Here is a 26193-nt window from a genome sequence, read left to right as displayed (position 1 = left end):
TGGAGCTACACCAACTTACCAGCTGATGATCTAGCCCTTTATCTTCCCCTCAGTTTAAAGTTTTTTACTGATCAAATTACAAGAAAATTGAAAGTCCTAAACTGGGCTTACATCAATATCAAGCTGGATTTATTACACAGACATATACCCCAGAAAATCATGACACCCTTAATGATTTTGTCCAGCTTCTTGAATAGAATTAAAGGTTAACTTTAAGTAGTAAGAGCACATGTGCACCTTAGAAACACTTCACCAGGAACCCTTCAAAAGACTTGTGGAACAGTGGATAAATGTGCATGATTGCTGTGTTGTGCATTTATGGGCTTTCTGCTAAGATTAGACCAGATGGCTCATCTCTCAAACCCTCACTAATTGGATCCTATAAATATTCCAGTGTTGCACAGATAACAAATGTATTTTTAAAGTTGCAAATATTAATGATAGTTATGATTGTGAATGAGTTTGAAACACTTAGCATGCAGCCTATTTCCTCTGAATCAGCCAATATCTACATAATGTAATTCTTCCTCCAGACTTGTAAACATATTTGTTTACTATCCACAAAAATCATTATTTTCTGATCAGCATGCTATAGTTGAAAAATTAAAGAGTACTGAAATTCCTAAAGTTATCTAAATAATTCTCATTACAATTATTTTATTACACAAATGTAGTAAAAAGAAATTACATTTTCAAATGTTCATTTAAAAATGGCTTAACTTTTTTAAATGACCATTTTAATCAAGTAATTATTTTCTTAAAAAGAGACAGCCCAATACGGACAATAGTCATTTGTTTCCATTGAAGGTCTAAAGATTGGTGGATAAGGTCTAGAGTTCTCATTTCTGCAAATAACTTTTTATTTAGAAAAGGGGGAAGACCTTTCACAAACAATACAAATACAGGTACAGATCCTGCGTTGCATCCATCTGAGATGCTTGACACAGCTCGCAGGAGCTGGGGAAGGAGATCTGTATAAAGGTGGCATTAAGCCACCTTTACACTTTGTCAACCCCAGTTTTACAGCTTTCTGGCTGCTGGGCCAGATCCCAGTGTAAAGTAGAGCAACCTCAGGACTGCTCTTTGTCTTGCTGCCTACATTCCCGAGGAATCATTGTGGCAACTAGGAATTGCTGAGGTGTATGGATGCTCCAGTCACCTCTGTACAACAGTGTGTAGGATTGGGGGTTATGCATGAGCTGTTAAGGCAGCCCTAGGTCACAAAAGGATTCCCCTGTGCGGGCAAAGTCCTTAACAGACCGATTAAAATTACTTAAAATTAGTACACCTGCGGAAGGGCTACCCATCATCAGAGAACTAAAGGATCAAGTAGCTGTGCCTTTTATAGAAATAATGTATTTGTTTTAAGAAATACTTTATTCCTGAACTACTCTTTGCCCTTAGAAATGTAACATTCAATTTGCTTTGACATTTTCATTCTGTGGCAGCCCCTTATATCATGGCTGTCTCCCAGACAAGCTTCCCTCTTCTCACCCAACCCAACTGGTAGCTTTCTCTCAGTTGCTATCTCCAGTGCATGTATAATTCTTTTTCAATGCTGGAGCTGCCTCTGCTGGGCAGCCTTGATACAGTCATTTTATATCCTTTGTAATTTGAAATATGCTATAAATACTTCCAGTATCCACCAATCTTTACTCTAAACCTTTCATTACAAAAAATGAGGACATTCAGAGGGCGCAGTTGTGAGTTTTCAGGCTCAACCCTGGCGTGCTTTCTTATGGGTTAATTAGAATGTGAAAGATGCCAGTTCTTTCGAGACAGTGAATTACTTCTAACCCTTGAGGAGAATCTTAAATATTTGATTGATGGGATAAAACCTGTGCAGCAACAGCATTGGTTTATTTTTTGGAAATATTAAATACTGCAAAGAACAAAGCAGTGGATGAATTTGACTGGAATTATCTTTGGCTTTCATTTAACTACAAATCCCTTTGTTCTCATTTTAACCTCTCTGCAAATGCTAAGAAATGGAAAAACTGAGGAGAACTTCTGGAAAAAAAAAATGTATGGCTAAGTTCACAAGTCCCACACCTGTCCAACATGAGAACTGCAGGTGGCCAGCCTGTCTCACGTTGGGCACCCAACAATTGAAGCACTCAGATACCTGGCCATTTTTAAAAATGTGGTCAGTCTAGACACACAGACAGTGATCAGTGGGGATGGGAAAATCTTGGGGAGTGTAAGGTACAATGAACTGAAAGGGGTCTGGAAGGGAATACAGCTCCCCTTCTATTAAAAACAAAAAGGGTTTCTTGGTTTAAGCAATACAGCGCTATTCTCCACAGCTCTCCCTTCTCCCAGGTTGGAGCACTGAGAACGGAATCGCCTGGGTCCATCTACTTTGCAGACACAAAAACTGTGGTGGCTAATGTTTTCAAACTGTAAATTGGCAGTTAGAAAACCTAATGGACCTATGCTAACCTAGCCCAGTTTAGGATCAGGTCAGCTGGGAGGTCTCAGAACCTTAAAACTTTACAGTGTACTTATATGTACACTTCATACATCTTTGGTAGGCTGACAATTATTCTCCCATTCACTACACTTCAACTCCCTCCTCCAAACTCACATCTGTTGTGACCTCCTCAGGAAATTAGCCCAGCCAGTGACCACTGTGGGGCAGTTGGGAACAGATATTTTATTTTGTAAACCATTGGAATGATTTGGAACATCAAACTGTTCAGTAATTGACCGATGTCGCCTCATTAGTTGGTATCATTACACTCTTCCTCCATCACTTTGTTAGTCCACACTCACTTTTTTAGTCAATTAGATGGCAAGTTCTTAAGAGAACTTATTTATTACCTGCATATTTGCACAGGGACTAGCACAGGGTGCCCCAGTCTTGACTGACTGGTGCCTTTTGGCTCTGCCACAATGCAAATAAATAATATGCCAGAATTAAACTACTGTTCCTTTAAAACTTTTTAATTAATCCCAATGAAGCCAGCTGGGCAGATTTTCGGGAAGGCGCCTGGTAAAACAAGTTGAAAGACAAGTGCAACAGGAAGGAGGCCGAAAACAAACAGGAGTACAATAGCTGAAATAAAAGGGGAACAAGGTTGAACTAGGAGAAACAAAAGAACATGGAATATTAAAAAGGGAACTATACCAAGACGGGACAAAAGGGAATCAAGAACAAGCCACGGCAGACAAGGTTTGATTGCATCTGAGTTTAAGAAACCTAAAATCCAATAAACGCAAAGGAAAAAGGGAGAAAAGAAAGGGAGGGAAATCAGTGCTATTAGAATATGAGGGACTTAATGGAATGAGGGGAAAGCAGCAGCTCTGGAAAAAGTGATGAATTGAGATTAGAAACTGGGTGGGTAAATGGGAAAACAAAGAGGTGTTGTTGCTGTTTGACAATCAAGGGAGTTTAGCAACTTTCCAAAAGAAGTGCAGAGAATCATTAGCATAAAAGAAGGGGTGGGAATAAAGAGAAAAGTGCAGGAGACTGGTAGGAACCCTCCCCCCCAAGTAAAAAGGTAAAAATCTTGTTGTCAAGAATGATTGTGGATCATATAAGTTAAGTGCAAAAAAAAAAAAAAATCACTTATACTCTTGGGTAGTAGACTTGAAGAAAGAGACTCCGGGAAAAAGAAAACAGGACACAGTTGTAAGAAACCAGTGCCTGGATTGGGAATTAGCCTGCGTGTGTGCTGCAATGACTCTGGGTGTAGTCACTGGGGTTGCTAAAGTATAAAAAGAAAGGTTACACTAGGATTTGCTGAAACCTGAAGAGGATGCTGTTCATGTAGCTCAGAACGAAGAGTGCTGTGTTTGATGAGATACTAGCAGTCACGCAAACATGCCTGGACACTTGACTTTGATATTAACTATGGGTCACGTGCCCAGCTGCTCCCTGGATGCACATGAGAGTGGGGTGTACAAAAAGCACCCATTTAATCCCCTGCATGGCAGTCTCTGAATTCCCTAGAACACAGGGACTGCTCATTGCTAGCACTCCTAGCAGTGTAAGAAAAAATCTTAAAGGGGATGGGGAGAACGCAGGGGTCCCCAACCCCTTGCATTGGCCCACATAGCTGCCAGGCATGCAGCGTGGAGTATATCATAACTCTTGAAGGAGTGTAGTGGCAGATTAACTCTGAGAAGCAAACCCAATGAGAAGAAACGGCAGCCTCAGTTATCGCAGGTCACATGAGCTTTGCTAAATACGTTCCTGTTATACCGTTACGTGCACATTGAAATCCATTCTTTGCTGTTATTGTTCACAGTCTCAGTATCATGTGAAGTATATTTGTTTATTTACAGGCTTATCCATGATGTTGTATTTTAGCTTCTCTTCAAGAGAAACGAAGGTGAGGAATAGGGTGACCATCCGTCCCATTCTGACTGGGACAGTCCCCTTTTTAAGCCCTGTCCCAGCCATCCCAACTTTTTTTTTCCCCAAAAGGAGACATTTGTCCCATTTGCTCTTGCCAACTGATCAAGTCAGCCAGAGCAAACAGGACAAATGCCCACTTTTGGGGGGGGAAAGTGGGGTGCAGTATGGAGGGGGCAGAGATGCCAACCCCCCGCAGGGGGAAGGTAGGGCTGGAGGGCAGAGCAGCATTCCAGCATGCGGGACCCCCGCAGTGTTCCAGCGACCGGGCAACAGCCTGGGGGCGGGAGGGCCTTGAGCAAGCGGCTGGGGGTTTTCCCATTTTCTCTTTGGGAAATATGGTCACCCTAGTGAGGAAATGTTATTGTGACTAGGGTAGGGTAGAAGACATGGCAGGGTAAGAACATGCTGCTGCCATGGCTGCAACCTCAGCAGTGGAAGCAGGAATAGTGGCTGCAATGACAGGGATAGAACGAAGCAGGAGCAGAAGTGCAATGGTAGCAGTACAGCTCTCTTGTACAGTGGTGCAGGCATGTGCCCTTCTGAATACATTGGGATTATCTTGCCCCCTAGTGGCTAACCAACAAAATTCACACGGGACCAAATTAATCACGGTGTAAATCCATTGACGTCAATAGACTATGCCAGCGGTTCTCAAACTGTGGGTTGGGACCCCAAAGTGGGTCATGACCCTGTTTTAATGGGGTTGCCAGCGCTGGCATTAGACTTGCTGGGGCCAGGACTGAAGCCTAAACCCCACTGCTCGGGGCCAAAGCCGAAGCATGAGAGCCTCAGTCCTGGGTGGTGGGGCTCGGGTTTCAGGCCTCTGCTTGGAGTGGTGGGGCTCGGGCTTTGGCTTCTCCCCCTCCACCCAGGGCGGCAGGGCTCGGACAGGCTCAGGCTTCGGTCCCCACTCCTGGGGTCATGTAATAATTTTTGTTGTCAGAAGGGGGTTGTGGTGCAATGACGTTTGAGAACCCCTGGACTATGCATTGCCTCTGATTTTGAAATGTGATATAAATCAGAGTCCCTACTTACTGCCCTGTCAGGGACCCTAATCAGCTGTGATGTAAGAAGGTGTAAATTAAAGTTGCCTTTAAATCCCTTACTTTAATTTATATGTTTTACACACACACACACACACACACACACACACACACACAGAGTAAATCACTTTGCTTCCTATAGTAACTCTTCTGGCAGATTAGTATGCGAGTTAAACAATCTGGACTCCCTTAGATTTAGTAGATGTAAATAGACTATTTAGAAAATATTACATCTGCACAGAAAAATGTAGATAAAGGGATTTTTTTTGTTGTGGAAATTTCAATGGAAAAATGTCTTTTCATCCCTAAATTGAAAATTTTGACTTTCAGGTTTTCCAGTGAAAAAAGCATATATTCCACACACAAATCTGCCTAGTTGAAAAAAATATATTTTCCATCAAAAACATTTATGGAAAATTTTCAATCAGCCGTAGGTATAAGTTATACATTGGCAAGAGGGTGAAAGTTGAAATAAATCTATGGGGATCTAAAATGGTGCGACATACGCACTGAGGTGACTGAAAAAGGTACCAGCTAGATTCCCAATAGATTTACCAGCTCAAATTCAGAGGTCATATTGAAGATTATGTAAGCTACAGTCAGACTTCCTAAAGGAATTTAAGTTAGGGAGTTTACTTCCATTGGCACATCGCCTCTAAATTTGGCTCACCCACACTCATTTAGACTTATGCCTGAGTTGGGGCCAATGGATTTAAACTGGGTGTTAATTTGTTCCATAAACCCCAATACATGAGAGTGCAAAAACATCTGTTTTTCAGTTTCAGTTTGCCCTATTTAGGGATAACTAATAAATAACAACAACTTTCACTTACATTTTAAATAATGGGACAGGATCCAAAGCTGACTTCTGTGGAACTCTGCCAATTTACACCCACAGAGAATCTGGTCCAGTGTCCTTTCCATAGGTTACTACTATGATCCTTCTCCCCTCCCTTCGTAGCCTGACCTCCCCTGCACTTTGGGAGATCTGCACATGAAAGCAGGAAGAGTTGGGAGGAGACCATTAATAAATAGACAAACTGTGTCCCATTTTGCTCTCAAGTAGGAAATGAAAGTTAAAAAATTCCTCAACCATCAACTGACTGAGAAAAATTTTCCATGGTCAACTTGGTTGTCATTCAATACTAAATGAAAGAATAATGCAACTGAATTCCATAGCTAAAACTCTGACAAGCAGTCCTTTGTAGTCCCTTAGAAAAATCCTGTAAAACAACCACAAATTGAATGGAATTTCTGTAAGTCTGTGCATTTCAACAAGAGTTGTTCACTTACACATTTTTAACAGAAGGAGGCACTCTGTTGTTTTCAGTGTTCACAAAAGTTTCTTTAGTGTCTGGACTTTTAAAAATAATTAATTGAATTTTAAAATAGCCTTCAGTTCCAGTGAAGAGGACCCGTCTTCTATTTAACACACCATTTTCTTCACCATATTTTAGTTGGCCAGGCCATGGCTTGCTGGAAGGAAATACGAAGCAGCAGCTGGATTTATCCTACCCTGGTCCTCTGCATTTATGGATTTTTCTCCATGATGAGGCCATCAGAACCTTTCCTCACCCCTTATCTAACAGGACCAGATAAAAACCTGACCATTGATGAGGTATGGCTATACACTGCTTTCCCATTATATGGAATAACAAAATACTGAGTGTACTTTATTCTTCAGAAAGAAACTATAAGAATCTCATTTACTCTCCGACATTTATTACAGAAAGATACATGCATGATATTTCCCCTGTGAAAGATTAGGAGCTCAATCCTCATTTCTGTCCTAAAGGGCCAACTGAGAATTCCCTGACAGAAGGTAATATTCAGGGGGCACATAGACAGCGTATGTTTAAAAATGTTAAGGCAATAGGGTTCATAAAATAAAGTTTTCCCTATTAAACAGTGAACAGTGCAGTATAAGATCTGTGCATCATGCATACTTATATTGCTATATTTTACGCATTGAATTAACAGCAATGAGCATGATCCTTTCTCCAAGTTCATTCACAAAAATCACAGAATTCCTTCCTTTCCCTTCCAGGTTACAAACCAGGTTTTCCCAGTTTGGACATACTCCTATCTGGTGTTACTGTTTCCTGTTTTCTTGATTACGGACTATGTGCGCTATAAACCCATCATTATTCTACAAGGCCTTAGCTTCATTATTACATGGCTGATGCTTTTATTTTTCCAAGGAGTGCTAGCCATGCAGTGGATGGAGTTTTTTTATGGGATGGTAACGGCCACTGAAGTTGCCTATTACGCCTACATTTACAGCGTTGTCAGTGCTGACCATTATCAGAAAGTGACTAGTTATTGCAGAAGCATCACACTTGTTGCAACCACAGTTGCAGCGGTGTTGGGGCAACTTTTAGTATCTTTGGCAGAGCTATCCTATTTTTATCTAAATGCCATTAGTTTGGCTTCTCTGTCCTTGGCCTTCCTAGCCTCATTTTTTCTACCAATGCCAAAAAAAAGTATGTTCTTTCACAAAAATCGTATCCCTGAAACTCCCCAAGGAACAATGAGGCAAGACACAATGTCAAATGCACCCAGCATTAATGAGCAGCCAAGTTGCCAAGAGGACAAAGATGCTGCAAAATCATCTGTCATTACCAGGACATTGCCTGAATGCCAGTCTGACAAGCACCAGTGTCACATGCTTGTGCAGTTATGCAAGGATTTAAAGGAATGCTATTGCACAAAGAAACTGCTTTACTGGTCCTTATGGTGGGCTTTAGCCACTGCAGGCTATAACCAGATTGTGAATTACATCCAGGTGTTATGGGACGACAGAGCACCCTCTCAGAATTATGACGTTTATAATGGGGCTGTTGAGGCAGCAGCAACATTTCTGAGTAAGTAAACAATACAGTATTAAAGTATTTCCTCTAGTAAATTCTAAAATACAAACTATACCAGATATATGTTTTAAATCATGTGTGCTCCTATCATGTGGTTTAAGTCCATTTCATGCCTATCAAGCATTCCACAGTAGGGGTAAGCAGGTTGTACATTCAAATTATAATAGTTCATGAGACGTACGAAAAGCCTCAAATTTAACACCAGGCCATGTATTTCTCTAGGGGGGTGACTCCCAAAGCATAGTCTTTAGATCACCAGAGTTTTGTGCAGTACTTGGTGGACTGTGGAGAGCACGCTGATCACATGGACCTTGTGTCCAGCTGCTAAATTCATTCAAAGAAGCTCAAAATGCATTGCTGCCCTGTTATTTTTCCACATGGGCCTTGCTATGTTTGCCACAGAAATGTTATCCATTCATGAATGGGAAGGGACGCTTCTGTGAGACACTCCCAAAGACATGGATCACACTATGAAAAGTTAGAGAAATCCTTCAATAGAGTATGGCACACATTTTGAACATACTGTTGTATACGTTACTTCTCTTAATGAGAACCCAGGCCGGTGTACTTATTAGAATTAGCTATCAAATGACAGGAAGATCAGTTTAATATCAAACTTAATTTTCAGATTGTTGCCGGCACAGGGTGCCCGAGGCAAAGCAACAGCGGGGTTCGTGGCCCGGTGTGCTTCGCGCCAATAAACACACCAGGTGGAGAAGCAAACAAAGTTTATTTGAGATCTCAAAGCTGTGCAAGGAGACTGGCACGTCTCAAATCAAGCACACTAACAGAAACAATTTTTTTTCCTTTATACCTTTTGCAGTCAAGCCTCACCCCCTCCTTCCCCCGCTACCCCTCCCTTCCTCCCCCTTTACCCCTTCCTTCCCTGGTAACAGTTACTAAGCAAATAGCAAGTACATTTAAGCAGTTAAGTCATTCTTGGCAGCTATAAGCCTAGCTTGTTAGTAACTTCTTTAAACCGTTATCTTGTCCTTTTTCCCTTCAGCCAGAAACATGCAGGCCTCATTATTACCGCTTGCTACCGGTAAGGGGGGTTACCACTGATAGCAGGCTGCTTACACATTCCACTTGCACCTAGCTTTTGAGGTTGATTAGAGTTTAAACATGGAAGGATAGAGTTTGGTTCACTTAGGCCTAGTGCAGGAAGGCTTCATTGACACTTAGTGGCCTTCCACCCTCCCAAGTTACCTAGGGTGATGCCTAGTGACGTCAACAACTCCCTCCTTTGAGAATACTCAACAAGCCTTTGGCTGAGTTGTCTCATATTCTGTGGACAAGATATGACTGAGTGCTATGAAGCTGGGGTTTTCAATGAGAGGGTATGCCGGGGTTTTTGGGGAACGGGGGGCACAGAGCTTACGGAGGAGCATCTTAAAACAAGCAATCAGGAGGAGGGTGACCAGGCACAGTACCACACCGGTGAGGGGGAGACGCACAAGGCCACCCCCCCAGTCCTCCTAGGTCGGGCAACCAACTCCAAAGGGAATCGAAAACCGTGGGTTCCCCTTCCTGGGCCTTCCACTGCTCGAAAGCCTGTTCGGCCGACAGGACGTGCTTGTTAATGTCCTGTGAGTTTTCTGGGACATAAGTACAACATTCACTTCCAGTAAGGGCACACACCCCGCCCTGGGAGGCTAAAACATAATCTAAGGCCTGTCTGTTTTGCAGGGACAGCAACCGGAGCTGGTATAGCTTTGAGTTAAGGCTCTTTTTTATGCCTAAGGTCTTATTGGCATACTTGGTGAGAAACACAGAGAGCCTACGATAAAATTGGGTTAGCCGTCCCACCCCATAGGATGGGAGGAGGATTATACCCAACCTGTCTTCTTTCTTAATGGGCTTTGAGGTGGCATACAAAGATTTACGCTGCCTGGGGCGGCCAGGGGTTGTCCCTTAATGCATACTGGGATTCAATGGTACAGTTTTGCGACAAGGAGGTACCCGAGGTATTTCTTCCCCTACTGAACCATCCCCAGCAGATATTTGACCAATTTTGGGGAACTACCCTCCAGGGTAACCCTACTGCGTGGTGCGGGATTTGGGAGCATACTCAGCAGTTAGAGAGGTTAAACTCTTGGGCAAAGCAAAATCTTCAGGGACTCATAGGTGTTTGTTTCCAAGTTAGTAGGGATTCCTTTCCATCCCACATGTGCCTGGGGGAAACGGGAGGTAACGAAAGGAGTGTCCCTATGGCAAAGAGTACCACTGTGGCAGACCCTGGACCTGAACTCATGCTGGGCAGGTGACCCTAAGGCCTAACAATTACAATTCCCCAAATACCCACAAAATAACAATTACCAATAGTAGGCAGATTAAAAGCAAAAGGGACCAGGCCACCAGGTTAGGCCGGCCCTGTGAGAGTAAACACAACCAACGCTTAGAGTTTTCGCAGGGAGTGCGCTGCGACTGTCCAAAGAGACCACAGGGCATTCCCAGCAGATCTTATTGTTTTTTTTGAAAACAGTTTAAGTCCCAGGTCGTCGCTGGTAGTCCTTTTCCGTAGGCTGGACGGTCCACCGTTCAGGAGCGGGCACTGCCTTCAGACGAGAGTGATGAATCCAGTTCTTGTGTCCCTCGACCTTTGCTGCTGTGTGGGAGACCAGCAGGACGGTGTGGGGTCCCTTTCACTTCTCTTGGAGAGGCTCGTCCTTCCAGGTCCGAACGAGTACGGAGTCACCTGGCTGCAAGGAGTGGATCGGGGCATCCAGCGGGAGAGGCTGCAAATCTCTGGTATACCTGTGGAGAGAACAGAGAACAGCAGACAGAGAGCACATATACTGAGATGAAAAAGCCACACCCCATTTCCCACTCCACTGCCAGAACCGGTGTACCGTTCATAGGCCATGCCCTTCCAAACATAATCTCGAAGGGACTGAGCCCTAACCTACCCTTTGGGAGAGCGCGAATGCGGAGCAAAACAAGGGGTAAGGCATCAGGCCACTTAAGGGAAGCCTCTTGGCAGACCTTTGAGAGGTGCCGCTTAAGTGTCTGATTTGTGCGTTCCACTACTCCACTGGCCTGTGGTCGCCATGGAGTGTGGAGCTTCCAGGGGATTTGCAGGGCATCCGATATCTTTTGAACGACTTGGGATGTGACGTGTGTTCCGTTGTCAGATTCCATCCACTGGGGGAGACCGAAGCGGGGAATGATCTCCTTGACAAATTTCAGAGCCACCGTTTTGGCAGTGTTGTTACGACATGGGAAGGCTTCAGGCCATCCGCTGAATTGATCCACCAAGACGAGAAGATATCTGAATCCTTGGGTCCGGGGGAACTCAGTAAAGTCTATTTGCCAAACCAGCCCCGGGCCTGGGGTAGGTTCCAGAGTGGCTGGTGGCACTGACACTCCTGGTCGAGGGTTGTTCTTTTGGCAGACTAGACATTCAGCCTGTACCTGGAAGGCCAGGGGTCTAAGTCCAGAGGTTAGAAAATATTTATTCATAAGCTGGGTAAGACCCTCCCTGACAGCATATAATTCTTTGTCTCTTCACCAGGGTCAGTTCTTAATGACTTTTGTAGTCAGGAATTCCTGGACTTTGTGGTTTCAATGAAGCAAATGTTTCTTCTTCTCTTTTCCTGAAACAGTGTGGTTTAGCATCATACAGGGGAGAGGTTACTAGCACATCACCCTGTAATAGTTTTGCTTCTTTTTAGAAAAATCCAAAGGCACAGTAGGTCTGTCAGTGGACAAGGGAGAGGTTACTAGCACTTCACCTTGTCTTTTTACAGTGAGAAGCATGGGTCCAAGTAGGCAGTCCTTGGCACTTCACAGCGGTGTTAGTGGTTAACAGGACTTGGAAAGGGCCTTTCCAGTGTGGAGGCAAAGCAGTTTTTCGTTGATGGACTTTACGTAGACTCAGTCTCCTTATTTCAATGAATGGCAGGGCTGCTAGGGTCTTTGGTTAGCACTTCTTTTATCTGTGAGAAAAGAAACCTTACACATTTCATTAATGCCTGGCAGTGTTTTGCAGATCTCATAGTTGCTTGGGCACATTCAGGCCCCCCTTTTCTTGGTTGTCAGCCAACTCTTAGCTGTGGACAATGTCCTTGGATGGTGCCAGCACCTTATCTTTGGACTGAGCTTGCTAGCTATATTTTTTCCTCAGTTAACTCGTTCTGTTCTTTTTCCTTCTCTCCTTCTTGGCTTCTTTTAACTTACAAAGGAAACTTCCACTCTTCACTTATACACCTTTTCCCAACAATGAACACATACACATTGCCATTATACACCCTTCCAGTAAAATAACTTCTATACAGAGCTTTGGAGCAACGAACCAGGACGAGCACACCCACTTTTGAAGAGTCCAACAAAGTTCAGGAGGCTCACAGTGGCTTTAAGGCAAGGGGTGAGACCCACAGCGGCAATTAACAAGTCATCCACATATTGCAGGAGGAGGACCCTGTCCTCATTGTCCCACTCCTCCAAGTCTCTGGCCAGGGCCTGGCCGAAAAGGGTGGGGGAATTTTTAAATCCCTGGGCCAACACTGTCCAGCAAAGCTGCTTTTTAACCCTCCTTTTGTCCTCCCACTGACTCCACTCTGGGGCTTGCAAGGCTGAGGGCTCAATTGCAAGGGTCATTATCCAGGCATTCTCTGGGGGTAAGGTGAGGGTTATTTCATCTTGGGTGAAATGCAGGGTGGCTCCTAAGCGACAAAGCAGGTCCCGTCCCAGTAGAAGTGTTGGACAATCGGGGAGGTAAACCAGTTTGTGAAATAGAGTTCTGTTTCCCAAAGCACATTCCGCTGGGGCATATACTGGGCACTTGGTTCCTTTCCCTGTGGCACCCACCACAGTGAGGGACTCTGACACAGGCAGCTGCAGGGGTTGGTTTACGGCAGTTTGTGCAGCTCCAGAGTCTATTAAAAAGTCTATGTCCGAATCTTCCACCCGCATTTTTACTCAGGGTTCCAGGGGCAGGATAGTCAGTCTTCCCTGACACCCCTATTCTTGATCCTCCGCTGCCATCATAGGGGTACCTTTCCTTTCGGGGCACTCATTTTTCCAGTGTCCCTCCTTTCGGCATCTGGCACACTGGTTGCGACCCAGACGCCTTTCCTGTAAGCCAGGGCACCCACGCCCACGGCCTTTCATTCCCCGGCCCCTTCCCTTTCCTGGAATTTTCCCCTGCCACCGGCCTGTACTGCTGCAACCATCATTTTCGCTTGCCTCTTTTCCTTTTCTTTAGACACAACCTGATTACGCTCCACCTCAGACAGCAGGGTCCGCATAAGGACATTACAATCATCACAGTCAGGCTTACAGCTAGCCAGGCACCCTTCAAAGACCGAGATAAACTTGCTTGGGTTTGTAGAGAATTCCCCTGCCTGTGCCTTAAAGGCTGCTAGGTCCACCGGGTTAAAAGGCACATGGGTGTAAACCTGCATAGTAGTGTCCTGATTCCTATCTGAGCCATGTCTGGACACCATGGTCTCAGTGATCAACGGATAAAATTCCACCGAGGGGGCAATCTCTGGGACCTGAGACACCTTGTCTTTATATGGTGGGGGTGTGATAGCCGAAGGGGACACCGGACCTGCCATTACAGCTGTGGGGGGGAGGGGTGTTTCTGGAGACTAACAGTAGCTACTACCGAACCTGTCCGAGTCAAATTACACTTTTGCAAAATATCTAACCTATCTCTTAGCAACATAAACCACTGTACATACATATGTTCATTCCATTTACCCGTTTGCTGACAAAACAGAAGTAACTGAAGGATCGTGTTATAATTAAGTGATCCCTCCGGTGGCCACCTTTCCTGGTCCTCTAGCTGATATTGAGGCCAGTCTACTGTACAGAATCTTTTTAGTTTACTTTTAATCAACGGATCCGATCCAAACACTTTCCAGTTCACCAGAATGCATTCCAAGGGTGTACACCTTGCCCTGCCTGCCGTACTCTGTCCCTGCCCCGTAGGGAGACACTGGGTGTCCCCAGGTCAAGACAGATAAAGTCCCCACTGGACTGTTCCTACCTTATCCAAGGGTCCGGTTCTGCACCGTCGCCTTATCCACGGGACCGGTTCCCCACCGTCGCCCGCAGCTGCTTCTCCACTACTCGAGCGCGTTGCACTGTTGTGCCCTCTCGGGTCGACCAAACCACGTCTCCGCCGAGGCCCCCGGTAAAGTTACCAGTGCGCGCTGGGCATCGGTCGTCGCCGCAATCTGTCGACCTCCGAGAGGGGTCCGGGCAAGGCTAAATTTCAGCCTCGAGCCCACCCAGGGACGCCAAGACTGTTGCTGGCACAGGGTGCCCGAGGCAAAGCAACAGCGGGGTTCGTGGCCCGGTGTGCTTCGCGCCAATAAACACACCAGGTGGAGAAGCAAACAAAGTTTATTTGAGATCTCAAAGCGGTGCAAGGAGATTGGCACGTCTCAAATCAAGCACACTAACAGAAACAATTTTTTTTCCTTTATACCTTTTGCAGTCAAGCCTCACCCCCCCTTCCCCCGCTACCCCTCTCTTCCTCCCCCTTTACCCCTCCCTTCCCTGGTAACAGTTACTAAGCAAATAGCAAGTACATTTAAGCAGTTAAGTCATTCTTGGCAGCTATAAGCCTAGCTTGTTAGTAACTTCTTTAAACCGTTATCTTGTCCTTTTTCCCTTCAGCCAGAAACATGCAGGCCTCATTATTACCGCTTGCTACCGGTAAGGGGGGTTACCACTGATAGGCTGCTTACACATTCCACTTGCACCTGGCTTTTGAGGTTGATTAGAGTTTAAACATGGAAGGATAGAGTTTGGTTCACTTAGGCCTAGTGCAGGAAGGCTTCATTGACACTTAGTGGCCTTCCACCCTCCCAAGTTACCTAGGGTGATGCCTAGTGACGTCAACAAGATGCTTAATGCATTCACAGTCAAATAAATTTCAGTCTGAAGCATGGGTTTTGGAAGTAATATATGGTGAGGTGGTAGCATCCCCAGGGTTAAAGTGCACATCTAGGGTTTCATTAGAGGCCCATCTCTAGTTGAGCCTTCTCACATATAACCCTGTTGCCTTGCTACTCATATGAATAAAGGCTGCAAGACAGAGCCAGTGGTCACCCTTCCTTTATAAACAGGAACTTTAAAAAAAACTAAGCCCCAATAAGAAATTTCTAAATCCTAATTGGCATGTGCAATGTGGGGCTATAGGAGAATTTTTTCACAAAAAATTTTAAGCGAACTGTTACACTCACTATCCTGATGAAGTGGGTTTAGCCCACGAAAGCTTATGCCCAAATAAATGTGTTAGTCTCTAAGGTGCCACAAGGACACCTTGTTGTTTTCACTATCCTAAGATACCAGAGTTTTAAAAAAGAAGAATTAGGGACCTGGTCCATTGCTACCCTGCAGCTGGAATAGTTATTTACCCCAGTGCAAAACAAATGCAGAATGCTACCATCCCGATCCAGCAGCGTTTTACACTCACTTTGCACTGGGGTAAATGGCTGCACAAGGTGCAAGGTAACAGTGAATCACTCCCAAGGTGTTTCCTCAGATAAATTCTCATAACCATTCTGTGTCACGTCGCATCTCAAAGAGCCCAGCAAGTTCACACATTAAGCACTAGGGTATGTAAGCGATTGTGATACTCTGCCTGATTAAGAATGAGAGAACACTGTTCTCTGTTGGCACACTATAGATTTTTCAAGATCAATAAAAGGTCTGGCTGGCCTAGCAAGTTTCACAAAAAGATCTGTGGACTTGGCAAATTCATCAGTCAAAGGATTTGCTTCAGGATTCTGGCTGAGCTTCTAAAGCCACAAAGGAGTTTGGCATATTTTAAAAGGACATGAACAAAGCTCAGTGGAATTACTAAGCTCTCCAGGGAACCCCAAGAGTCTTCTAAGCAGAACTGGGAAGGAGAAAGGACATTCACAGATCAACACGTGTACATTTCAAGAAATATCAGTACAGTTCTAACAAGCAGGGGACTGCAACATGCTAATTATAATACAGCTGTCTTCAGAATGCAAGGAGTTGCATATCTGCAGCCAAATAAGTACTTCCAGATCACATGGGCAAACACCAGTGTTTTTACAAAAATACTAGTTCAAAAACCAAGAAAGTTCCCAGATGAAAATGCAGCCAAGTTTGAGTGAAGGGTACTTACAACACTCACCATCCCAGAGCGTACCTGGCAGCAAAACCTGGCCTTGCAGTCTCTCTGCCTCACTCCCTTCCTCAGGGCTCCTGTAGTCATTTATGTTCTCATCCCTTCTGGGGTAACGAATCCCTGAGTCCAAGAACAAAACCAGCACCAAAACCAAAAAATCTTCAGCCCCACTGGGCTCAGCCTTCAGCCTCATCCACTGCAGGAAGACCCAGGCAACAATGGCCTGTCTTACTGCCTAACTACTGGCTACTGAGCTCCAAACCCAACAATCTGGACCAGGTTTACCCTCCCACCAAGGGTCTCTGGCTGGCCACTGCCATCAGACAGTTCCTAGCCTGAGTCAGGCTTCTTGCCCCACGTGGGAGTAGCCTGTCTGCTCTCCCTCCCCAGCCAACCCCCAACCACTGGGCTTTCTTCTGTTTAAGTCCAATAACCCATACAGGTTAATAGGGCAGGGCTAATTAAACAGGGCTGGCTGGCCCTAGGCCATCTGGCCCTTAAAGTGGCAGGACACCTTTTTATAGTTAGTATGTACAAAAAAAACCCCTCCTAAAATAATGGTGATGTGCCTAGACTGCGAACATCAGACAGACAGGAAATTTTAAGTTAAAGTTTGGGTTTTTTTGGGGGGAAGGGTGGTAACCAAATTGAAGGAATGTAAATGCAGTCTACACCACCTGAACAACCATAACTTGGCTTCCATAATGCTGCCAGCCTTGAATATCCTGTGTTGTTGTTAGTCATTTATACATCTCTAGGAGTGTTCGGGGAAGATGCACTTACTATGGGATCTAGTGCTCACTCCCAAGTATAGACCCATTGAAGTCATTTCATTAGTTGGGTATTTGAACAACTAACCCAAGTGGCTGAATTCTCAGAGACTGGCATTCGACTTTTATGCACACCTACCATTCAGCTCAGGATACCATCAACTTGAAGATTACATTTCTACCTGAAAAATTCATACCTATTACTGTAACAAGTAACACCTAAGAGGACTTAGACAAAGTAGTTAGCAGAACAATATATGTTCTATTTTTTCACGTTTGTTTACTTTACTCACTTGACAGCATTTTGTCTAGAGTCAGTTTCACTGTTTTTACTGGGCGGACAGTTAGCAAGAGAAAAAACAGACTAACTGAAAAAAATCTTCTCAATGTCAATAAGGGAGCAGAAAAGCCCTTATACATTTTTTAAATAATACATTTAAAAGGACATTTTGCAGGATGGTCTCAGATTTTTTTTTAAATTAATCAATTAGAAAAAAAATTAAGTCGAAAGTGTCCCTTAAGCAAGGCAAAAGCTCTTCCTTCCAGCATTCAAAAACGTTTACAACAAATGGATCTGTAACAACCTTTTCTATACATCAAATCTATACTTATCTGATATTTCAGAAAACATTCAGCAACTTCATTAAAGTGGCAAGATACCTTTCAGAATTGCATCGATATCAACCATTAGACTGGTAAATAAAAATGTCAGCTTGAGGTACTATGTCTATAACTGGAATAGCAGTTTCTCTTGATTCATTTATGGGAAGCATTGAACTATCTACTATGGCTTCTTTCGTCAATCAATTAGCCCAGATTCTCTCTCTAAAGTAGTCCAGCTCCGGTACATACTGTTGACATTCAGACTAAGAACATTTTCCGTTTGCACAACAGCTTGTCCAATACACCGAGTATAATCATGCCTATGATTTGTTTAATAAAAATGACAAGAATTGATGAATGCAGGTGTGTGTCTAAAAATGACTAATCTGTTGCATAAAATAAACATCTTACAACTGGAACTAGAACTGTTCTAGTCAAATATTTACCGTCGGTTTTAAAATCAAAATATAAGTATGTTACTATTTACTTGATAGCGTGGCAGGTATACAACGCAATATTCTTATATCATCTCTCTAGGTTCAGTAACCGCCATGGCAGTAGGATATGTGAAAATTAACTGGGATCTTTCAGGAGAGCTAGCACTGGGAATCTTCTCTGCACTGGATGCTGGTTCTCTATTTCTCATGCATTTTACTGCCAACATCTGGGCATGCTATGCTAGCTATCTAGTTTTCAAGTCATGTTATATGCTTCTCATAACAATAGCAACGTAAGTACAAACCATCATCATGCTGAATTGTTTATTCACAGACTTCTCAAACCAATAAAAAAAGTCACATTAGATAGTCCTTCAGTTTAAAAATAATGAAGTCTAGCATTAGATTGATTACAGCTCATTAGCACCTTGAATTAAATCAATATATTCCCCTATTTTCATTTCAAGGGGTTGTTAGAGTAGTATGGAGGACTAAGACAAGAAAACAAGGACCATAGCCAACCATTACAAGTGTATCCATCTTTCCTCCCACAATTACAAGTACAACACTGTCTTCAGCTGGGTGGAATGTGAAACGTATATGGTGTTTGAAAGATGTCACCCACAAGTGACCACTGAATGCAGAAAGAATAAGCCATAATGTTTCTGCATAACTGGGAATGTTTCAAGGAATTCAGCAACTAGTTATATTATGCCATCTCTATTTCAGCTGGTTAGGGATATCTGGTGGATATTTATTGCTGTAAGCTACATTTTAGATATGATATAGCTTTGTCACAGACGGGGTTAAGAGCTACTAAATTAACCTACAGCTATACCTAGGTATATTTACAGCTTGCTGTTAGGTTAATTAGTGCTTTTAAAAAGAACAGACTGATAACAATAAACCAGCAGTCGGCAGCCTTTCAGAAGTGGTGTGCCGAGTCTTCATTTATTCATTCTAATTTAAGGTTTCGCGTGAGAGTAATACATGTTAACGTTTTTAGAAGGTCTCTTTCTATATGTCTATAATATATAACTAAACTATTGTTGTATGTAAAGTAAATAAGGTTTTTAAAATGGTTAAGAAGCTTCATTTAAAATTAAATTAAAATGCAGAGCCCCCCAGACTGGTGGCCAGGACCCAGGCAGTGTGAGTGCCACTGAAAATCAGCTCGTATGCCACCTTTGGCACGCGTGCCATAGGTTGCCTACCCCTGCAATAAACCCTCAAACCTTTGTTTTTAAAGGAGAGAGAGAGAGTCATTGAATTCAAATGGATTTTGCTTATGTTACATAGCAGCAATATAGACAGAGGTGACCTCTTCCCAAGGCTTGGAAAACACCAGCTTCTTTAGTCCCCTGGTGCTTTTGGGGGTGGGGGGAGGGGGAGACAGAGACAGAGTCACACAGCAGCTGGTGTATTTTGGTGTAAGAAACTATAGGCTGGCTAGAAGGTTGTACATAGCTGTTTTCTGTAGTTGCGAGTGCAGTAAGCCTAGTTGCTGTGATTGCTATCAATCACCATCTCTGCTCAAAGCAGTTAGAAAAACTCTGAGCATATTATAAAGAAAAAGGGAGTTGGAAAGAGTAACCTGAATTGTGTCTTCATTTTTTTCCTGACTAGGAAAAGCCCATTCATGGATTTCAATCCTTTCCTGATTACTTGAAAGCCATTAGATGAGTTAAACCTAACATGTTTCCAAGAACCCTGGCACCCCATCTTTCTATAATCAAGAAAAATGAACAAAATGAACAGAATTAAATAAAGCATCAGGGGGAATTAAATAAAGAATGTGCGAAGAGCAGTATTCCTACATTCCCATATCGTAGATATGAAGCTTGCATCTGTCTACACAACACACACTAGCGCTAGTGGGGAACTTTCTAATTAAAGATTTTTCATCAGAAGATCCCAATTCATCAAAACTGAAACTGATTGAACCAGACCCTTTCCCATCAACAATCTCCCAACTAAAAGAAATGTTGAAAAAAGTTTCAAAGTTGTTGAAATGTTCATGTCAGCATTTTCAAAATGAAATGGTTCATTCTGTGGTTCAAAACTACTCTTATTTTGACATTTTAGTTAATTTATACTAAAAAACAAAATATTTAAACAATCAAATGAAACATTTCAAAATCATCAAAACAAAATGTATCAATTGACCCAATCTAAGGGGTTTTTTTCCCTTCCCCCCAGATTATCAATTTGTGAAATTTTTCAACATTAACTTTTCATCTCAATTTAGTACAGGAAATTTTTTCAAAATCTCTAAACTACTCACAGGATAGGAAAACCATTTCACACCTCTCTCTCTCTCTCTCTCTCTCTCTCTCACACACACACACACACACACGAAGAAGTATGACACATCTGACTCACTATTCAATCCAGCCTTCTGTTTATATTACTTTTTTGTGAATATGGCGCAATAGAATTTTGTTCATACAAATATTTGGGGAGGATTTTTTTCATGCAAATACAGCTGTTGAAACATGAATGGGTGCATCCATGTGCACACAAGTCAATTTGTACTGAAAGTGCTTTCTGAGCCACCTTTGATTATTAATCCAGCTAAATAGATTAGGTCAGGTCTTAAATTCACCCTGAGCTGTCTGGAGCAGAGCTCTGGTAAATATTTTCAACCCCCCTGGAGTTTTCATAGCATGTTGGGGGGTGGAGGGGAGGGTTGCATGGGGGGCACCAGGAAAGACTGAGAATTTAAGCCCTGGTTTAGGTAGGCTAGTGTGTGTATGTGACAGGAAAAAACTGAATGTAAAATCTGCTGAACAGCAAATAAATCCAGCCTATTTCTTTCTCTTCCTCAGTCAAGAAGGAATCCAGCTGTTTTTAAATCTGGAGTCTATGAATATGGCCAAACCTAATGCTCATTCTTTGCACAAAATAGACAGGAAACAGGTGTCCTAAGATTTCCTAGACCACACAATGCTCCCCTCAAAGAGAGATTCAACATCCCAATGATTTCTTCAGGCAATGCTCCTGTTTTTATAAATGTTAGCTCACCCATCGCATGACTTAACTGACCAATCTCACAGCCCACATCTCAGTGCTGCATATTGAGTACTCGCCATAAATGGTTTCCAAAACACCCGAGGGCCCAAATATTACTAAACACATTTACACTGAGGTAGTGCCAAAGCCTGCTCCCCAATTTGCTATATGCTGTACAGACTTACAGAAGGCAACAGTCTTAAATATTATATGTTCAGCAATAGTAAACAATGAACAAATTCTTCAACAGAAGTTGATCCAATAACAGACATGTCATGTACCTTGTGTCTCTCATATCTGGGACCAACATGGCTACAAACACTGCAAACAAAAAATATCCTGACTGGTACATGGACAGTTCACAAACAGGAAAATAGGCCAAATCTGACAGATGGTTTGCCATCAAGTTCAACCAGCTCTACCAAAAAATGGAAAACCACAAGAACTTCAGGAGCCTAATAAATATCCTATGTCCAATAAAAAAGAATCGACATACTGTACAATGTATTACAAGAATTACAAGCAAACTTTCTGAGTAGACGACCCAAAAGATACAATTTTACAAAGAAAGGTTTAAAATAAATGCCCCCCCCCCCCAAAAGAAAAAGTTGAAGGGAGAGAAAAACTTACATGAATTCAGCACAGATAAGAAGTAATCAATGTCACTCTCAAACCACAGACCTTACAAACCAACTGACAAGAGAAACTCTGTTCTTAAGAGGTTCTATTAGATCCCATAGGGCTCATCTGAACCAAGAATGGAAGAATAATCCAGAAGTTTGGTGCTAGCCTGGGACCTGGGAGACCCAGGTTTAATTCCCTGCTCACTCACAGCCGTCCTGTGTAACTCTGAACAAATCACTTATTTCCTCTGTGCCTCAGTTCTCCATCTACAAATGGGGATTATAGGCGATACCCTGATCCTAGAGGACAGAAGGTGAAACCTCTCCTCAGAGACTAGGGTAATATAGGGGGAAGGGGGCATGTAAGGACAGAGATAGATAGCTAACATGTTCAAATACACCTTGCCTTGTCTACACTAGGGTGTTAAAATATGTTAGTAACACATTGTAAAATGACACCTTTTATCCTAGCCTAGACATACCGTACTATATGTGAATCATCGCTCTTTTCCAAGGAAAAGGATAGGGAATACATTCATGTTCTCTGCAGTTTAACTAACCAACCATTTAATTTTAGGTTTCAGATCGCTGTCAATCTAAGCATGGAACGCTACGCTTTAATGTTTGGATTCAACAACTTTGTTGCACTGGTGATTCAGACTATTATAACTGTAGTCGTAGTTGATTCAAGAGGTCTGGGATTGAAGATAGTCACCCAGGTAAATAGTATTATTCACTTCACATTTACTGTTTGGCTAATTCAGTTAGTGTTGCATGCATCTTAAACCCGTCAAAGGAATCCTTACAATTTCCAGTTTAAGCAATCATAATCCACTCTTCTTTTGTCCTTTCCCTTGTGTAGACAGCACTGAAGATGTAACTTGGTCACCAGGTTTGAAAGTTTGCCACTGGGTTTTTACATAAAACTCATAGGTTAGTCATGGTCCCTTCCCCTCACCCTTAGTGGCCCAGATCCACACTAAAGGTCCCATTAAACTGATCCTTTGATTTTTGGCAGGGACCCCAGACCAATTCATGAATGGGCAGGTAATACTGTTGGGCTGCTGCCAACTTCCTCTCAGTGAATACAACTAAACTAGCCCCCACCCTGCTGAGAAATCTACATAATCTTTAGCCACAGGGTGTCATGGCAGTTCAACAGCATAAGAGGTAGCCTGGACCAAGCACAGAACTAAGCGCAAGAGGCTCCTGCATTCTAATTCCATCTCTGACACAGACCTGCTATATAACTTAAGTCAGATAATTCTACCTTCCTGCCTCGAGTTTCCACATTTGTAAACTCGAGTAGTAATACCTACTTATCACATAGGGGTGTTCACTGTGCTCATTAACCAGTCCTGCTTCTACTAATGTCAACTGAAATTTTGCCTTTGAGTTGAAGAGAAGCAGGATCTAGCCAAAACCTTGGTAAATTATTTTTACCTCTTTGAAATCACATGATACTTTCTAGTTACTGAAGAGAAGTGGAAAGGAGCCTTCGGTAACTTGGCAGGAGGAGGAGGTGGTGAGAAGAGGGACAGAATCATCAGGGTACCAAAGTAGGAAAGTAAAGAAAGGGTAGAACTGGCTAACATGCACATTTTGAGTGGCTGGCAAAGGGGGCAGGGCAAGACATGGAAAGGGGAGCCCCACTTTGAATCTCTGTTTGATGGAGGAACCTGTCTGATAATTGCTATACCCTTGCAGCTCACAGCCACACCACACAGAGTAGGAATACATCCAACAGCACAGAATACTTAGGTATGTAGAGTATAAAGCTATTTGAGTTGGTACCCAGGCTCTTACAAAGAGTGCCATGGATCTTAAATGACCACAAGTGACCAGAAACTTGGCTTTATATATCGTCAATAGACTTAATCCTCAGCTGATGTAAATTGTCAGCGCTCCACTGAAGTCAATGAAGCTCTGACAATTTATACCAATTGAGCATTTGACCCTAGAGGCAGCAGGTTTAACAAGGTAAGAAATGCTACTCTGGAACTTGCATGCCTGTTAGACTAATGCTTTCATGATGCCAACTGTAGCTATGATACGAATTGACAAACATAATGGAAAAGGCTTAAGCGAACAAGTGCTCCCCATATTGGTACCTAAAGTCATCAGATGCTTCAGTAACACAAGAAAGTCCATGGAGCGCTCGCTTTTGAATATGGAAAAGAAAACAAAAACATCTGCTCTGTTAGTTCCAATCTTTACCATGTTCCCAAGTGAATGCAGAGAGTTCCCTCAATGACATCTCAGACACAGCAATTCCACATCACTTTTGCTGGCCCTCTGGGCTCCAAGAATACCAAAAAGGTGTTCAGATACCATTCAGGAGGGGTGTGACTTCTGAGTTCAGACATGTTGTTATATGGCCTTGAGGTCTCTTGGTTGGTTAGCACAAGCAGGAAGAGTTCCTGGAAAGATGACAAGCACGCTGCTGATTCCCCCAACACCACCCCTTTTGCTTTCCCCCAGCATGGAGCACCCCTCTCCTGATCTTCCTCTCAGGGGTACTTCTGTACAGTAACTCGGTTATACTATTTACCTGCCAGGTGGTTTTAGCAGTGAAGCTACATTGATGCCTGACAAAACTGATAGAGGAAGGAATATAATAAACAGGTGGGGGACTCAAACAGGGCATTATGGAACAAAATATTGTCCAAAATGCTAAATACCCCTTGAGAGTTTCTTTTCACAGCCATTGAATGAAAAACTCTACAATATAGAGGCATAAGAGCAGGCTTATGATGTATTACTTTAGAGCTTTTAATAAGTTCTCAGAGCTTTACATTTTTCATAGTATTAAAAGCACTCCTCCCTCTCCATTCACTGTGAAAGGCAAAAATAAATTGCTTCCTGATGTGTTAAATTTTGACCTACACTATGATCAAGGTAATAAGTGCTATAAGACTCCGTACAACTTGAGATCCTGAAATGAAGATACATCTACAATACATATTTGATTGTCTGGATATCATGGAGGAATGAGGAAGCAATCACTTTTGGATAATCACAGTTATAGTGTAATTTATAAATGTTTAATGTGTATGATATTTGTTTCAATTAACAGTTTCAGCAACTGAGGTTTGTATGAACAAGGTAGAACTGTATCATTTCCAAGATACCATATACAACAATCCTTATACTATAATAGGATAGAATATCATTGATATCATGCAAACAAACAGATCTTGTTTTCTCCCAATCCTGGACCATATTGATACTAGTCGAGTCTCCAGCATAAACTAGTGGCTCTCTGAAGGCTGCTTTCCCTTGGCTGCCTATACCCCCAAGGAGCCATTCCAGTAGCTGGGCATTGCCAGAGCCTAAGGAAATATTTGGCATGCCTCTTTCCCTGACCACACTCTTATGATACTGGCCAGGAGGAGCAGGGGTTTGGTGTAGGAGCCAGTATGACACCTCTGCATCACCCAAGGATCCTCTGGTATCTAGCAAGCCATCCAAATGAAGTTTGTGCTTGCAGAAATTTAGCTATGACATGGATGAATGAATTGGTAGAATCTATATACTTAATAGTTCAGAAAGAGGTGGGTATTTCTCCAATACAGTATGTGTGTTTCACCAATTCTTCTGCATTCATTTTTTTTCAGTTCCTAATTTATGGCAGTTACTTTGCAGTCATAGCTGGGATTTTCTTGATCAGAAGCATTTACACAATTGTCTCAATCCAATGCAAAAAGGAAACACAGAACTTCTCCAACGGATCTCAGAACATTAAGGAACAAGAATCAGAAACCAGATTATAACCAGCTATGCAAACATCTGTAACTTTAATGACTTATCAAAAATGCCCCTGCTTGCAAAACTCTCACTGAAGTCAATGAGAGATTGCAGTAAGGGGAGCAGCACTTAGTCCTTCATGTACGTCCCTGCTAAATCACAACAAACTTACTCCAACCGAAAGAATTGCCTGATATGATTGAACACCAGCTCTTCAGCTGGTGTAAATCAATATTGTGCCGCTGATCTGAACTGATCTAAACTAACTTATACCCTTCTGAGGAACTGGCCCATCATACTGACATTTTGCCAAAAAAGGAAAGAATCTGGTTTGATTGGATTCTGATTTATTTACACAACAGCATAACAATCTCAATCTATTGTTATGCCAAAAATACCACTGTTCTTTTCCCCTCTCTCACTCAGGCTTTTGAAAAAGTTGTAAATGGGCTGCTTTCCATTCGGCAATTCAGCTTTGCTACTCCAAATGGGATGAGGGTTTTGCTCATACCTCCATTCAGGGTAGATACCTGCAGCCTCCTACCTATGTATACCCCATCCTATGCCTGTAGAAGAATTACTGACTCTACACCCCTATAACATTCC

At 42.9% G+C, this 26193-nt stretch overlaps 1 protein-coding gene across 1 annotated transcript; it reads left to right on the top strand.

Moving 5' to 3' along the window:
- The first annotated feature begins 6874 nt into the window (after positions 1–6874).
- Positions 6875–25613, top strand: SLC19A3 (solute carrier family 19 member 3). Its single transcript, XM_065411100.1, has 5 exons — positions 6875–7024; positions 7454–8270; positions 18306–18498; positions 22418–22559; positions 25458–25613. The coding sequence occupies exons 1-5, from the start codon at positions 6875–6877 to the stop codon at positions 25611–25613; spliced, it is 1458 nt and encodes a 485-aa protein (XP_065267172.1).
- The last annotated feature ends 580 nt before the right edge of the window (positions 25614–26193 follow it).

This window comes from Emys orbicularis, chromosome 9, assembly GCF_028017835.1.
Source record: "Emys orbicularis isolate rEmyOrb1 chromosome 9, rEmyOrb1.hap1, whole genome shotgun sequence".
NCBI classification, from domain to species: Eukaryota; Metazoa; Chordata; order Testudines; family Emydidae; genus Emys; species Emys orbicularis.
This window is presented reverse-complemented; position numbering and strand designations above follow the sequence as displayed.

Coding starts and splice junctions, on each gene's coding strand:
- SLC19A3 (XM_065411100.1), top strand. CDS start 6,875: ATGGCTTGCTGGAAGGAAATACGAAGCAGCAGCTGGATTTATCCTACC. Junction 7,025..7,453: donor AAAACCTGACCATTGATGAG/GTATGGCTATAC, acceptor TTTCCCTTCCAG/GTTACAAACCAGGTTTTCCC. Junction 18,499..22,417: donor CTTCTCATAACAATAGCAAC/GTAAGTACAAAC, acceptor ATTTAATTTTAG/GTTTCAGATCGCTGTCAATC.